The sequence below is a fragment of the Lampetra fluviatilis genome, chromosome 3 (assembly GCF_964198595.1).
Source record: "Lampetra fluviatilis chromosome 3, kcLamFluv1.1, whole genome shotgun sequence".
NCBI classification, from domain to species: Eukaryota; Metazoa; Chordata; class Hyperoartia; order Petromyzontiformes; family Petromyzontidae; genus Lampetra; species Lampetra fluviatilis.
The window spans coordinates 31,205,456-31,220,251 of NC_136277.1; the positions used below are offsets into that span (position 1 = coordinate 31,205,456).

Sequence of the window (14,796 nt, forward strand, 5' to 3'; positions counted from 1 at the left end):
TGAGCACATATGTTTGGGTTTTGTGACCAGGTTCAATGTCCAGATTATCAGTATGGCTCTGTGTGTGTGGGTCAATGTCTGGGTAATGGCAGGGAATACTGAGAGCAGTGATTAAGGGCTTAAATTAGGGTAGTCGTCAGGGCAAAGTTTCACAGTATAGGTACGATGTTTGGGTTCACCTTAAATGCCGTCACATGGTCTAGTTAAAGGGTTTCCTAAGACTGGGGTAGTGGTTGTGGTTATGGTATACATTGATCGTATGGGTCAGGTTGAGAGGTAAGACTCGGTGATAAAGGTTCACCATATTAAGGGTTGTGGCCTGGCCAATGTTAGGAATGGTCTGAGTTTATCTTAAAGTCATGATAAACAATTAGTGTTGAGGGTTTGTTTTTCTTATTCATGGTTTAGAGTATGTGTATGGGCCCAGCAGTTCCAAACATATAACACTGTTTCTGATTTAATGGGTTTTTCTTGTCAGTTATAGATTTGATTATGGGGCCAAGGTTTGACTAATGGTTAAAGTATGACTCATAGTAGGAAGTGTCTCATGGCTAAATACACGCTATACGTCTACGTATTTTATTTCAAAGTATCGGTCGGGTTCTGGCTATCGGTTATGCACTGTACATGGGGGGGGGGGGGGGTTACAATCTAGATAAGAGTGAGTCCAAGGACTAATGTCTGGCCAAGGGTTTCAATTCAAGGGTGAGAGTCCAACAGGAGGAGGGGAAATTTTTCGATTTAAAGCTTTCGTGACTGCAGGGATTCATCTTCTTGGTTCTTTCGGTAAAGTCACGTAGAATGGAAATAATAAAATAAAACATAATAAAATAATTCTCGCGACGTTTCAGTCTCCTCGACAGACCTGTTCTCCACCTGAGGACGGCTACTTGCGTTGTGGCCGAAACGTCGTGAGACTTATTTTATTGGTTTATATTTATTATTTTATTATTTCCATTCTACGTGACTTTACCGAAAGAACCAAGAAGAGGAGGAGGGGGGTTAGGACCAGGGATTAATTTTAACTGGGTCTGTTCAGATGAAAAAAAAAACCCCGGTGGAAGTATTGCCAATTGCGGGGTCCTGCCACATTACTCGCAATCTCCCGATTCCTCGAAAACCATCGATGCCGACCGTCAACGCTTTTAAACGCCGTTACCGACCGACAAAGTGGCGATCGGCGGTCCGTCCGACTGTGCTGGCACGACGGACACGACGAGACAACGACGATGCAGCTTGCCCGAAAATTATTCCGTGAGAACGCGTGCCCTGACTACGATGACCTGGCGTGCAGGATGGAGGGTGGGTCACGGATTTGCGGCGGGGTGGGGTGGGGGATGTTGGTGATGTTGATGGCGGTGGAATCGGGGAATGAAGGAACGGACGAAGGGAGAATGAGACCACAAGCCACCACAGCAGAGAACAGAATCCGTCCGTGCGTCCGCTGCGGTCCACCACCTGGTGACGGAGACCTCGATTGCGTCCAGCTCGCGGCGGGAGTACTGCCACTCGGCGCGGTCGGTGAGTCGCAGACTCCAACGAGACCCCGTCTCGTCCGCCAGGAGGCCGTACGTGGGCTCGGGCGGCAGGAAGGCGAGCTTGGAGGCGATGCGGCCGGGGCATGGTGGGCAGCAGAAGAGGCAGCAAAGCTCGCTGAGGGAGATGCCGGCGCTCATGACTGAATGGCCCCTCGCCCCTGCCGTTGTACGAGCTGACGACTTCCGATCCAACTCGAAACGATTTGAACCGATAAGGACCACCCTCCTGGCCTGAGCCTGGAGATGTCACAATGCGGGCCCCCCCCTTAGCCAGGCGTCACCCTGAACCAAACGGATCTGTGATCCGATCCCACTCGATCCGATACAACTTCGACAGAATCGGACAAACAACCCAAACAGCGCGACCCGTGGTGACCCCCTTCGGCAATCTGACGCGCTCCGATCCCGGTTCCAAATCCGACCCGCACCGATCTAACCCAGCTCGGATCTTCACGCGATATAAATCCGACTCGAACCCAAAACAACCCCGACTCGACTGCTCTCCCCCCCCACCACCTCAACACAAAGCCGACTTTACAGGCCCCCCCACCGAGCCAGCCTCTACAGCCGACGCGAACACCCCGGCGACCCCGAACTCAGACGCACGGCAGCGCCATCGCTTCCCCCTCCTCCTCGTGCTGCTGCTCAGGGCGACTGCGCCAAACAACGGGGACCCCCCCCCCCAACCCACACACCACCCCAACCCTCTCCACCACCGCCGCCACCGTCGTCCGGGGGGGCCTCTGCAATACCCACCCTCCTCGTCAGTACGAGCTACAGCGAATCGCTCTAATACTCAACAATGGTGACGAACCAAATAATAATGATACGAACAATCCCAAGAAATGCCGAATTCAAGCTATGAAAACCGAACTGCCGGGTAGAGACTGCCCCTGCCCCCCCTCGTCTCGTTAGCACGAGGCGGCTGCGGGCGCTCTGCCTGGATCGCACCGCGACATTGAAGGGGCCCAAAGCTGCTGCTCGCTGCCTTCTTCTTCCTCGGCGATTTCTCACACACCACCACCACCACCGCCGCCGCCGCCGTCGTCGTCACCGCTGTTATGTTGTAGTGATGATGTCGAGACCGTGGCCTGACCGTGCGCGTGTGTGTTCGCGAGCTGCCGAGGCGACGAGAGAGCGAGAGAAGAGATGAGGGCTGGCTGGCTGGCTCTTCCGAGGGATCTTTTCGCGGTTCCGCCTTCACAATGAAGCACCGACGAGCGAGCGAGAAAGGCGCCCGCGGTATCCGCGCGCGCGAGACGCCCCCAGGGCGCCCCTCGTGCGGCGCGCGCGCGGGGCTCGCCGCACGCGAGGCGCGGATTCTGCCCTCGGGGCGGAAGTGCGACCGCGCAGCTGCCGTCCCCAGTCATTTTAACTCGCGACGGGGGGTGCCGGGGGTTGGTGGTGGGAGGGGGTGACGAGGGGAGGGGTTCCGGTGGAGTGGGGGGCGGCGAGGGGGGGGCTCAAGGGAAGGGGGGGGAGATGAAAGGAACGAGGTGGGGGTGGGGTGATGGCTTTGGCGTAGTGAGTGGATTGATTGCTTCTGATGATGATGATCATGGGATGTGTGTGGGGCGAGGGGGGAGATGAAGGAGGGAGAGTGGGGTGGAGGGCAGCTGGGAATGAAGGGTTACTGGACATCTGTGAAAAAGAGCTTTGAAGCTCACCGGATTCCTCCTGCAGTCCAAATACGGATTCTGATTCTGGATGGTGTCGGGGGGGTGGAGGGGAGAGTGTGGGGCAGTGGGGGGGGTGTTGGATGAGGGGAGGGTTTGGTGGGGTAAGGAGGGGAGGGAATTGGGGGGGGGGGTGAAGGAGGAGGGAGAGAGGGAAATATGGGAATGAAAACAGCTGACCCCATTTTATTCCTTCCGATTAGCACGGTTGGCTACGTGCGGTGCGAAAGAAGTTCAACATGCATACACATACGTACGTGGCGGCGGGGAGCAGCTGGTGAGAGGGTGGATGTCGCGGGATGGACGGGGCAGGTAGAAAGGAACACGGAGAGAGGGGAGTTTGGGGTAGGACTAGGAGGGGAGATGAGATGGGAATTGAGGGTGGCAGAGGGGTTTTTGAGATGAAAGGGGAGACGGGGAGGGTGTGGGGTGCGTGTGTCTGTGGTGATAGACGGTGCTGAGTGGAAGGAACGGGCACAGGGAGTAGAAGGTTTGGTGAAGGGGGTAGGGGTTAGAGGGGTGCAGGGAGATTAGGGGCATTTGTAGAGGGGAGCGAGACTAAAGACGGGGTAGCAGCCAATGGAGAGAGACCACATCCGCTGCGGAGATGGAACGATAAAATCGACTCGTGTGCATTTGCAAATGTCATCGCAAGAGCGTAAGATATGGCGACTTGTTTTTTTTTGGGAGGCCTTCATCCAGCAGTGGATAAAATTACGGCTGATAATGATGATGCTGACAGGAGGGAGCAGGGTGGGAAGGGAACAAAAGATTCAAATGTCTTCGAAGCGGGAGTCACGTGGGTTCAATCGACCCGCATGTCACGTTACGTCAGAGGCGCCCACGTGCTCGCGCATGACTCGTGATCAATCTATGCCGCCGCGGATTTCTAAATCCTGCCGCGTGTTTCTTGTAGAGAGAAACAATTTATAGGCCTTTCCTTTAAAAGGGGGTGGCCTTGAATGTCTCTTCGTAAATCTCAGCCATTTGTTAATGGAGACCAATTAGTTAATGAAGAAAGGTACAAAAAAAAACGAATTGCTAATTGTCCTAAAATTCCAAAAGCTGTGGAGGTGCAAAGTTCTAAGCTGTCATTTGATGAAGCTGGTTAACCCCATGCCATCTCGTGCAAAATGTTCTCTCCTAGCTAATTGCCCTATAATCTTCCAGCGGTCATCGTGGCCGCATTTGGAAACAATGACTCTCAATTCTTGTCTATGTGTAGGGGTCTTACGGAGGGAATATGTGTCGAGCTGATATGTATGGGATCCAACGGGAAACTAGCACAGTGGGCGGGGCTACGTCAGTGCACGGGCAGGTGCCCTCTACGACGTCCGCGCTTCGGACGTTACGATCCCCCGGGGCCCCACCCCTCAGGTATAAAAGGGAAATGTATCGGGGGGCTAGGGAGAGTTTGGTTAGCTAAGAAGAGAAGACGGAAGACGTCCCAGATAGAGCCCTGGTCTCCCCCTGCTACGCCGTCCTTGTCAGGACCGCGCAGGCTCGAGTCAGTGGCGTGGTGCCAGAGCCAGAGCCAGGGTTGGTCTGGACTCTGAGTACCGGGCCCGACTGACCAGTGTCGGGCCAAGATAGCCTCCCCTAGTCCACGAGAGGAGGACTCTGAGGCAGGCTAGGTTTAGCGTAGAGGTGTGTCCTCAGATAGACGGGTGAGGGGGCCGATACCCCCTCAGTGTGTATGTCACAACGTGTGGTGTTAAATAAACAAGTGTGCCTCCAACTCCGGTGTGAACGAGTCATAAGAGTACTACATCTGGCGTCAGAAGTAAACAACGAACATGGACACGCGCCGAACAGCTCGGGCCGGGGTACAGGAGGCGGAGGACACCGCGGGAAGTGCGGTACCAGAGACGGCTGAGGGGGCCAACGAGCAGCCGGGACCGAATGAGTCTTTACCGGGCCATCGGGAGGAAGGGGAGTCGCTGTCCGACGGGCTGCGGCTGGCGCACGCGAGGTTGGCGGAGCTGCTATACGCTGCTGCCGCCACACTCGAGACCATCACTCGGCTGGGGGCTGCTGGACCACCGCGAGGCGAGGACAGCCGACGGCCGTTGCACCTTCCCGCCATTTCTAACGTCGGCACTTTTGAAAGTCCCGCCATCGCCGCAGCAGCTGCCGAGGGCGTGGCCAACCTCAACTTGGGGTCCGACATCGACTCCGCTGGAGCTGCCGCGTCACCGCCTTCGGACGGAGCGTCACTATCTGCGCGACAGGCGATTACAGCTGCCGTTCGTGCTGACGCTCGGCCGAGTCGCGGGGACATCAAAGTGCGGTCCTCCACGGCGGTCGCGGCACTACACCAAAGACTACCCCCGCTGAAGGAGTTCGTGGCTGAGGAGGGCGACTGGGGGGGATTTCAGCGGCGCTTCCTCGCGCATCAAGAGATGGCGGGGTGGTCAGACGACGAAGCCCTCTGCGCACTACCGGCGCTCCTGGACGGCGACGCCCTCGCCGCTCTTACGTCCGCATCGAGGGACAAGCGCTCTACTCTTCAGATGGCGCTGCAATTGCTGGCTGGGGTTTACGGACCATCGGCCGAGTGTAGGCAGCGATTCTACGACCGCCAGCGGGGTGCGAAGGAGTCGCCCCTCGCCTACCGTACCAGCCTTCTGGCGCTCGCAAAGACGGCCTTCCCTCGTATGGATGACCAAGGCGTCGACGCCATGGTCACCGAGAAGATCCTTCTGCTGGCGGACGACCTGGACGTCGCCATCGTCGCGCAGGAGGACGTGGAGATGGGTTCCCTCCAAGCGGCGCGCCTCCTCCACGCCAACCTCCTGTCGCAGCGAAGGAAGGCCAGCAGGGCAGCTGCCGGCCGTACGGTGGCTGCCGTCACCTCACCGACGGAGGAGGTCTACGCCGCCGACTTCCGACAGCAGCAACGGATGGGAGCGCGGGCGGACCGGGATGGCCCGATCCGCCCCGACCGCCCGTCTTCACCACCTGCGCTCCCACGCTGCTATAACTGCGGCGTCCGGGGCCACGTCGCCTTGGGGTGCCGTTCTCCTCGACAGCGGGGGACGACGCCTCGCCGGGACGCCGGCCCTCCTCCTCCTCCCAAGCTCCACCGACATGACCCGGCGAGTCGCGGCACCCCACATGTTTGGCCAAAGCACACACCCGTTACACATGTACACACCGCAACGAACGGGGGGCCAACATTGCACGCCATGGGGCCAACACGAACCACTATGGGGACCAAATTCGAACCAGCCCAGTGGTCCGTGTTGGCCCATCGCGTTCTAGCTGCGCCGTCGGGCTCGTCGGCCGTAGTAGGGTATATTGACGGGATCGAAGTGCGTATCCTCGTCGATACAGGTGCGTCGGCAACCATCATTTCGGAACTAATATACAACATTCTCCATGTCCAAAGTCGACCCTTGCTACCGGTTAATGTGCCATTCTACGCTGCTAACGGGGGCTCACTGGGTATCATGGGGCAGATTCGCGCGCAAATTTCGATCGGTGATATTAAATTGTCCGGCCCTATTTTTGTGTCCTCCTCGCTGGCGGTTCCGTGCCTGCTGGGGACGGATTTCTTGGGCAAAATGCCGATTCGGATCATGATTAATCAGGGTTGCATTGAACTCCCGTCGGGACGGCGGATGGCGTTTTTGCCTTCCCCTACTACGGATCGTTCGGCGCTCGCGACGGTACCCGCGTTTGTAGTTCAGACGGTTCGCGTGCCGCCAGGGGCACAAATGTTGGTACCCCTGAAGCTTCGTAGGCCCTTCGCTAAGGGTCTTGGGGACCAGGGTGTCCTGCTCGGCCCATCTAGGGCTGGGGTTAGCGGGCCGCATTTGATTCCCGCTCAGACCATTGTGAGGGGGGACGGGGACCCCTTCATCGCGGTCCTCAATGTGGGGTCGCAGGCCGTGGTAATTCCCCAGGGGACCGTGCTTGCTCACGCAACGCCGGTGCCCTGTGAGGAGTCTGTCGCAAATCACGTGCATGCTGCCACTCTGCCGACTCCACATTCGGACACCGATGAAGGGTGGCTTGAGGCGCTTTGTGCGGGATCGACGGACCTGTCGGATGTAGAGCGTCAAAAACTTAGGACACTGTTGCGCGAATTCGCCGATGTGTTTAGTCAAAACAAATTCGATCTGGGCTGCACCCAATTGCTGCGTCACCATATTGATACTGGTGACAGCGCGCCCATACGCCAAAATCCCTTCCGGCTGAGTCCTGCCGAGAAGGAACATGTCAAATCGGCTGTTGATGACATGTTAGCCGCCGATATCATTTCTCCCTCTACCAGCCCGTGGGGAGCACCGATCGTTCTGGTAAAGAAACAGGATGGATCGTTGCGGTTTTGCGTCGATTTTCGCCGCCTCAACAAAATTTCCGTTGCTGACGCATACCCGCTTCCCCGTATTGATGAATCACTCGACGCCTTGGCGGGGGCGCGATTCTTCTCCACATTGGATTTGCTTTCGGGATTCTGGCAGCTTCCTCTGGATGATGAATCTAAGCCTAAAACCGCTTTCCGTACGCCACATGGTCTCTTCCAATTTAACCGGTTGCCGATGGGATTACACTCGGCGCCGGCGACTTTCCAGCGATTGATGGAATTGGTTTTGGCTGGATTGCAGTGGGATTCGTGTTTAATCTATTTGGACGACGTTATCGTCTTTAGCAGAACATTCGACGAGCATCTCCAGAGGTTGCGGGCCGTTTTCCTCAAAATGCGGGCTGCTAATTTGAAATTTAAACCCCAAAAGTGTCATTTGTTGCGCGAATCCGTACGTTATTTGGGGCACATCGTAGGGCGCTCGGGTATTGCTACCGATCCCGCCAAAACGCAGTGCGTCAGCTCCTGGCCGACTCCCACCTCGGTGGGAGAGGTCAGGAGCTTTGTGGGTTTCGCGTCATACTACCGACGTTTTGTCGCGGACTTTGCCACCATTGCTAAACCCCTGCACGCTTTGACGTCAAAGGGGGTCCGGTTCCATTGGGGACAGGAGGAGGAGGCTGCGTTTCGCTCACTTCGGGACGCTCTGGTTAATGCCCCTCCCCTGGTTTATCCTGATTTCTCAAAACCCTTTGTGCTCGATACTGACGCGAGCAACACAGGTATTGGGGGCGTGCTGTCCCAGGTGGTCGAGGGCGTCGAACGGGTGGTCGCGTACGGTAGCCGAGTGTTGTCTCCGGCGGAGCAACGATATTGTGTCACGCGTCGGGAACTGCTGGCAATTGTCTACTTCATCCAGCAGTACCGGCCGTATCTGTACGGACAGTGTTTCACCGTCCGTACAGACCATGCAGCGCTACAGTACGCCCTGCGAGTCCAACAACCATCGGGACAATTGTCTCGATGGCTGGAGGTTCTCCAGGATTTTGATTTTCAGACCACGTACCGTAAGGGCGTTCGCCACACCAACGCGGACGCCCTGTCACGCATGCCGACCACCCCCGAATGCGCATGCCTCCTGGGGTCGGGTCGGTGCAGGCATCCTGCTGAATTGCCTGTCCCGGTCTTGGCGGCTGCTGATGACGCAGCATCAATGACTAATTCTATCGCACAACAGGGTTCTGATTCCCTGTTGGGGTTGCCTGCTACGGAATGGGGCCGGTTGCAAATGGAAGATACTTCCCTCCTTGCGTTGCGCCGCCGCGTCGGGGACCGGGGGCGGGGGAGGGGTGATGCCGACGCATGGGAAATGCTCGGTGGGTTGTTAATGCATTGGGACGGGAAATCCCATCGCCACCGGCTAGTGGTCCCTTCGGGGTTACGGGGTAGGGTGGTGTGGGCCGCTCACGAGCGCCTCCTCCACCTGGGTACCCAAAAGACCCTGGCCTTGCTCCAACTTGATTTCTTTTGGCCGGGCATGACAAGGGATGTCGGGGATCTGCTAGCATCGTGTCCTAGATGTGCGCAGCGCAAACCACCAGCGAAGGAGTCGAACCCGCCCCTGCAATCTATCAGGGTTTCCCGGGTGAACGAACTCGTCGCGCTGGACATTCTAGGACCGTTCCCCGCCACCCCTAGGGGAAATAGGTATTTGCTAACCGGGGTTGAATATTTCACGCGCTGGCCTATGGCCTGGCCCCTGGCCAACCAGTCGGCGGCAGCCATCGTGGAGGCCTTTGTCCAGGGATACGTCCTTGACAAAGGTGCTCCCGAGAGGCTGCTGACTGACCAGGGTAAAAATTTTTCAAGCAAATTGCTCAAACAGGTCTGTGACATCCTTGGCACTAAAAAGATTCGCACCTCTCCATATCACCCACAAACCGACGGGATGGTCGAGCGGTTGCATCGTACCATCACGTCGATGCTGTCGCAGCACGTTTCTGACTCACAGACGGATTGGGATTTGAAAATTCAGGGGGTCCTGTCAGCATACCGGTTGGCCCCCCATACTGCGACGGGATTTTCCCCCTTTTTCCTTATGTACGGCCGCGAGCCGGAGCCACCTGTTCAGGCCCAACTGCAGATCCCGGCGCCGCACGGAAAGACTCAATTGGCCGAACACGTTAAATTCAACCTGGAAAAATTAACGGAGGCTCGGGATGCTGCCATGCAAAATTCTGCCAGGCGGCAGAGGGCTAATGAGCGCCTCAGAATGGGTCGCGCGCATGTAATACAGTGGAAGCCGGGGGACAGGGCGTGGTTGCACTGTCCCCAGGTACCGCTCGCGTCCTCCTCTAAACTGCTGCGACCGTGGCGGGGTCCCGTCGAGGTGGTTGAGGTCCTGAGACCTCAGTGCGTGCGCATTCAATGGGGGAGGCGCCGGTGGTTTGTACACCCTGCCAGGCTAAAACCCTTCGTTGCGGTGCGAGATCCCACTACACACGCGCGTGGCCAAGCATGTGGGGGGGCGTCCGACTCAGAGGGGTCTTCTCCGTTGCTCCCGCCTAACGTGCTGCCGGCTGTCCCACCCCCAGGCGCACCGGGAGTGACGGGCTCACGCCCGACGACCCCCGCAGGGGATGCTGAGGGTCTTGCGACGTCGGCAACAGACTCGCTCTGTGACGAACACCTGCCGGCCAACGACCTGCCGGCCGACGACCTGCCGGCCGCGCCTGTCCCGTGTGACGGGCCGGCGGCGAGAACGCGCGCAAAAATGCGCAGACTCTTGTGAAAAAAAAAAGAGAAAAAAAAAAAATTTTTTTTTGGGTCTTTTGTGCTTTCTCTTCCGGTGTACATTCGCATGTTGTGCTCACGGTGTGGGGCGTCCGTGCTGTGTTCCCGGCACGTGCCGCGCTGCGTTGTACGATTATTGTGTTGTGTGCGTTGTGTGTGTTGTGTGTGTTGTGTGTGTTGTGCGTCGTCTGTGGGGGGGCTGGAGGGGGACTCCAGGTAAAGATACACGTGTATATACGCTCGTCCTACGGTTTTCGTATTTATTCGCGGGGGGGGGGTTTGTCGGATTATTTTTTTTCTTTCTTCCTGGTGTTATGCTCGTTGCGTTATTGTTAAAAAAAAAATGAGGCACACGCTGGGGTATCGAGGGCTGAATAAACTTTTATTGTCGATGTTGCAGCCGGGACGGCTGCGAGCTGTACAGGGGGGGGTGATGTAGGGGTCTTACGGAGGGAATATGTGTCGAGCTGATATGTATGGGATCCAACGGGAAACTAGCACAGTGGGCGGGGCTACGTCAGTGCACGGGCAGGTGCCCTCTACGACGTCCGCGCTTCGGACGTTACGATCCCCCGGGGCCCCACCCCTCAGGTATAAAAGGGAAATGTATCGGGGGGCTAGGGAGAGTTTGGTTAGCTAAGAAGAGAAGACGGAAGACGTCCCAGATAGAGCCCTGGTCTCCCCCTGCTACGCCGTCCTTGTCAGGACCGCGCAGGCTCGAGTCAGTGGCGTGGTGCCAGAGCCAGAGCCAGGGTTGGTCTGGACTCTGAGTACCGGGCCCGACTGACCAGTGTCGGGCCAAGATAGCCTCCCCTAGTCCACGAGAGGAGGACTCTGAGGCAGGCTAGGTTTAGCGTAGAGGTGTGTCCTCAGATAGACGGGTGAGGGGGCCGATACCCCCTCAGTGTGTATGTCACAACGTGTGGTGTTAAATAAACAAGTGTGCCTCCAACTCCGGTGTGAACGAGTCATAAGAGTACTACATATGTATGGCGGTGCAGTATTGTTTAGGGTTGCGGAATGGGTGACACCTGCGCCCACGGCCGGCCACAGATGGCGGGGGGGGGGGGTCCGGTGGAAAATCACGTACCTTGTGGGCCCCCTTCGACGCCTTCAAACTTAACTGGGAGTATTACATCTGACACCGTGACGTCGAACCGTGGGGCCCCCAAAGCGCGGGGCCCGGGACCATCGCCCTAATTCACCGTACCCTTTGAACGGCTGTGCCTTGTGCCTGGCAGCCAGAAATCTTGGGTTCGATTCCTGACTCGGGGCACCTTTCATGTGTCGTGTTCGTATATTCTCCACCTGTTCTGCATGAGGTTTTGTCCACATTTTTCCGCTTTCGTCCCAGAGCTAAAAAAAACTTGTATTGGCAAAACATCCCAATTACAAATTTTAAAATACTTGAAAGTTATTCAAATTGGTATTACACATTGCAACATCGTCGCCGCCCCTACTGCGAAGGCTTGGCAAGATACTTCTGCAAAAATAATATTGGGACTCAGTTAGGCTTTTCTGGGTGAAAATGAAAATTAGAAGCACTCTCATTATACACCTTTTCCCCAACTGTTTAAATATTTCACACGGTTCGGAAGCCGCTGAAGCCATGTACTCTTAACTCTAGATTAAAAACTAATTTCTTTAGAACTGCGTTTTGTGTTTAGCTTGTTGTCCTTCACCGTACCTACGATTCGCACGGTTGGCTACGTATGGTGCAAATTAAGTTCAACATACATACATTTTACGGGTCCCTGGTTAGACTTAATTGGCATGTAACTAGACATATCCTCACCCGCAGCGAGAAGTATACTGGATGTGGTGAGCTGTATGCGAAAAATGTTCCTGGCCGCAGATCCAAACAAATCCTGTTTAAAAACTCCGAATTCCCAGGTTGAGGGTAATGCCACGGTTTCGTCTAATTTAATCACATTTTTATATTCATAGAGCGCCTTCAATCAAGGCGCTTGACATAGCTTACAAAACGATGACAGAATGGAATGATGCAGTTGACAGGGGCGCGCTACAAGGATTGAGGAACGAGCGTGGTGGGGTATACACGGTTGCTTTTCCCATACTCTTGCAAAACGTCTGGCTAGCGTGGAAGAGTAGGCCAAAATAATCTCCAGAATCTAGATTCGAGATGGCATCTCTTGAGCGCCCTCTAGCGGAGGCCCTTCCGCCAGCAGTGACGTGGACAGACAATTGCAGGGCTGCGCGTTTCACCTGGACACGTGTGCTGGATGGCTGAGTGCCGATTGTCGAGAGAGTCATTGGCGCGGTCTCGGCGAATCCGGCAACTTGACCTAGGGGAAGATGAGACCTAAGACCGAATGTTGGGGGGGGGGGGGAGGAGTCACGTGTCTGCTGTGCATCAGTTACCAGAAGCTGCGCCACGTGGAGGAAGCGGTAGGGCGAGGCGTGGTGGCATCAATGGTTCTGTATACATATGTTGAACTTCATTCGCACCGTACGTAGCCAACCGTGCTAAACGGAGGTACTTATGGCCACGCCGAATTCTGTAGATCTCTTCTTACACTGGTAGCGAGCACACGAATGATGATGAAGATGATGCGGCAAAAACAAGAGGCGTCGAACTCGCTCTTGTGAGCGAGCACCCGCATGCCGCACGGAGACTGACGTCACTGAGCGATGCCAATCGATGATGCACGTGACGAGTCGTCGAGTCAACATCGACCAGGCAGGTCACTCTTGCATCATCGTCTCCCGAGTTCTCACACGGTTAATTGTTCGAAACTATTTAACGCGCAAGCTTTTTTTTCGCGATCAATATTATCCGTAGTATTTTTTGGGTTAGATCACGTCAATATGAATGTGTCGTTAAACCCACCATCACTAAACGTGCTAATAAGTGGCACGTTTTGTTTACTTGACAGACCTCACCAATCGGTTGTCGGGTGATGGCGGGTTTAACAACACGTTTAGGATCTAACCCAAAGAAATATTGCTTATGGAATGCAAAAACAAACTTGAAACTTGAACTTGATTAAAAAATATCGTTGTTGCGAACGCCTATTCTAGCATTTGAAAGTCGATCGTTTTTTGTAACTCGCGAAAATGTTAAGCGAAAGTTTAATTGAAGCACAAACAATTTGGAACGAGGCGGACAAAACAGATCGGACGGCACGAACGAGACAGACGGCTCGGCAAGAGGCGACCAGGACAAGCCACAGTTGCAAAGACAGACAAGACGAAGATCGTACAAAGGAAGACTCAACAAGGGGTGTACGAACGAGACGGACCGTACAGACGAGAGAAGACAGTGGAAGCGACAAAGTACAAACACGCGAGAATGCACAACAGTACAGACGAGACAGAAAGTACAGCCGACAGAGGCAGTACAGAAGAGGCGGCGCAAACGATACATTACGAGATTTGAAGCTTTCGTGACTGCAAGGAATCATCTTCTTAGGTTTTTTCGGTAAAGTCACGTAGAAAGTAAAATAAAATAAAAACAAAAATCACGACGTTTCGGAGGCAACACAAGTCTCCGTCATCAGGTGGGACCGTCACAGCCAGATTAGCTGTATCAAGTGAGGCAATGATTCAAGATGTAATCCCTTAAAAGCGAGTTGAGGGGGGAGGGAGAGGGAGGGGGGAGCTCATCAGACTATGGTAGCCAATGAAAGGAACGTATCGGGAGGGAGGGGGGGCGAGGCCAAAAGGGTGGGCGATAGACGTGGAAGCGCTTGTGCGCAAGCGGCCAATTACTGCACACGCCAACACAATGGAGCGATTGTGCGCAAGCGGCCAGCCACTGCACCCGCCAACACAATGGGCAGAGAGGAGGAGGGGAGGTCTAATACACATGATTGACAAAAGAACGAAAATGATGATGGGTACAAACTTAGGGGGAGCTCATCAGACTATGGTAGCCAATGAATGGAACGTATCGGGAGGGAGGGGGGGGGGCGGGGGGGGGCGAGGCCAAAAGGGTGGGCGACGGACGTGGAAGCGCTTGTGCGCAAGCGGCCAATTACTGCACACGCCAACACAATGGAGAGAGAGGGGGAGGGGGGGTCTGATACACATGATAGACAAAAGAACGAAAATGCCCATGTTTATACCAATGCTGGCTGAACAATGAAGAGAGTACTGTTAAAATAACTGGGGATGTTAACACTCGGTAAAGTACAGTAAAATAGTGCCTGTCAGATAAGATGGTCCAAAAAATTTTGTGATTAAGTCTTTTTTGCGTGGTTGATAACATCTTTCCAATGATTACTAAGTTTGTACCCATCATCACGGTTGAAATTATGTCTGTGTTTGTATATTTGTATGGCTTCGTGTACAAACCTTTGATGGTAGCCGGGAGGTTTGCAGAGAACCTTGGTCTCGGAAAAGACAATTTCATGAGAGCCCACCGAGTTGTAGCAATGATCGGCCACGGCAGAAGAATCAGTTCTGCTAACCTGATTTCTAAATTCAACCTCCTACCTAAGAAGAAACCAGAGCC

At 55.1% G+C, this 14,796-nt stretch overlaps 1 protein-coding gene across 1 annotated transcript in view; it reads right to left on the reverse strand.

Annotated features, from left to right (window-relative positions):
• Window positions 1-2,821, reverse strand: part of LOC144931002 (alpha/beta hydrolase domain-containing protein 17B-like) — a 33,548-nt gene extending 30,727 nt beyond the window's left edge. The window contains exon 1 of the mRNA XM_078854860.1: window positions 1,459-2,821. Coding sequence (XP_078710986.1) covers window positions 1,459-1,676 — 218 coding nt within the window. The 5' untranslated portion in view covers window positions 1,677-2,821. The remainder of the gene's footprint in view (window positions 1-1,458) is intronic.
• Between the last annotated feature and the right edge of the window lie 11,975 nt (window positions 2,822-14,796).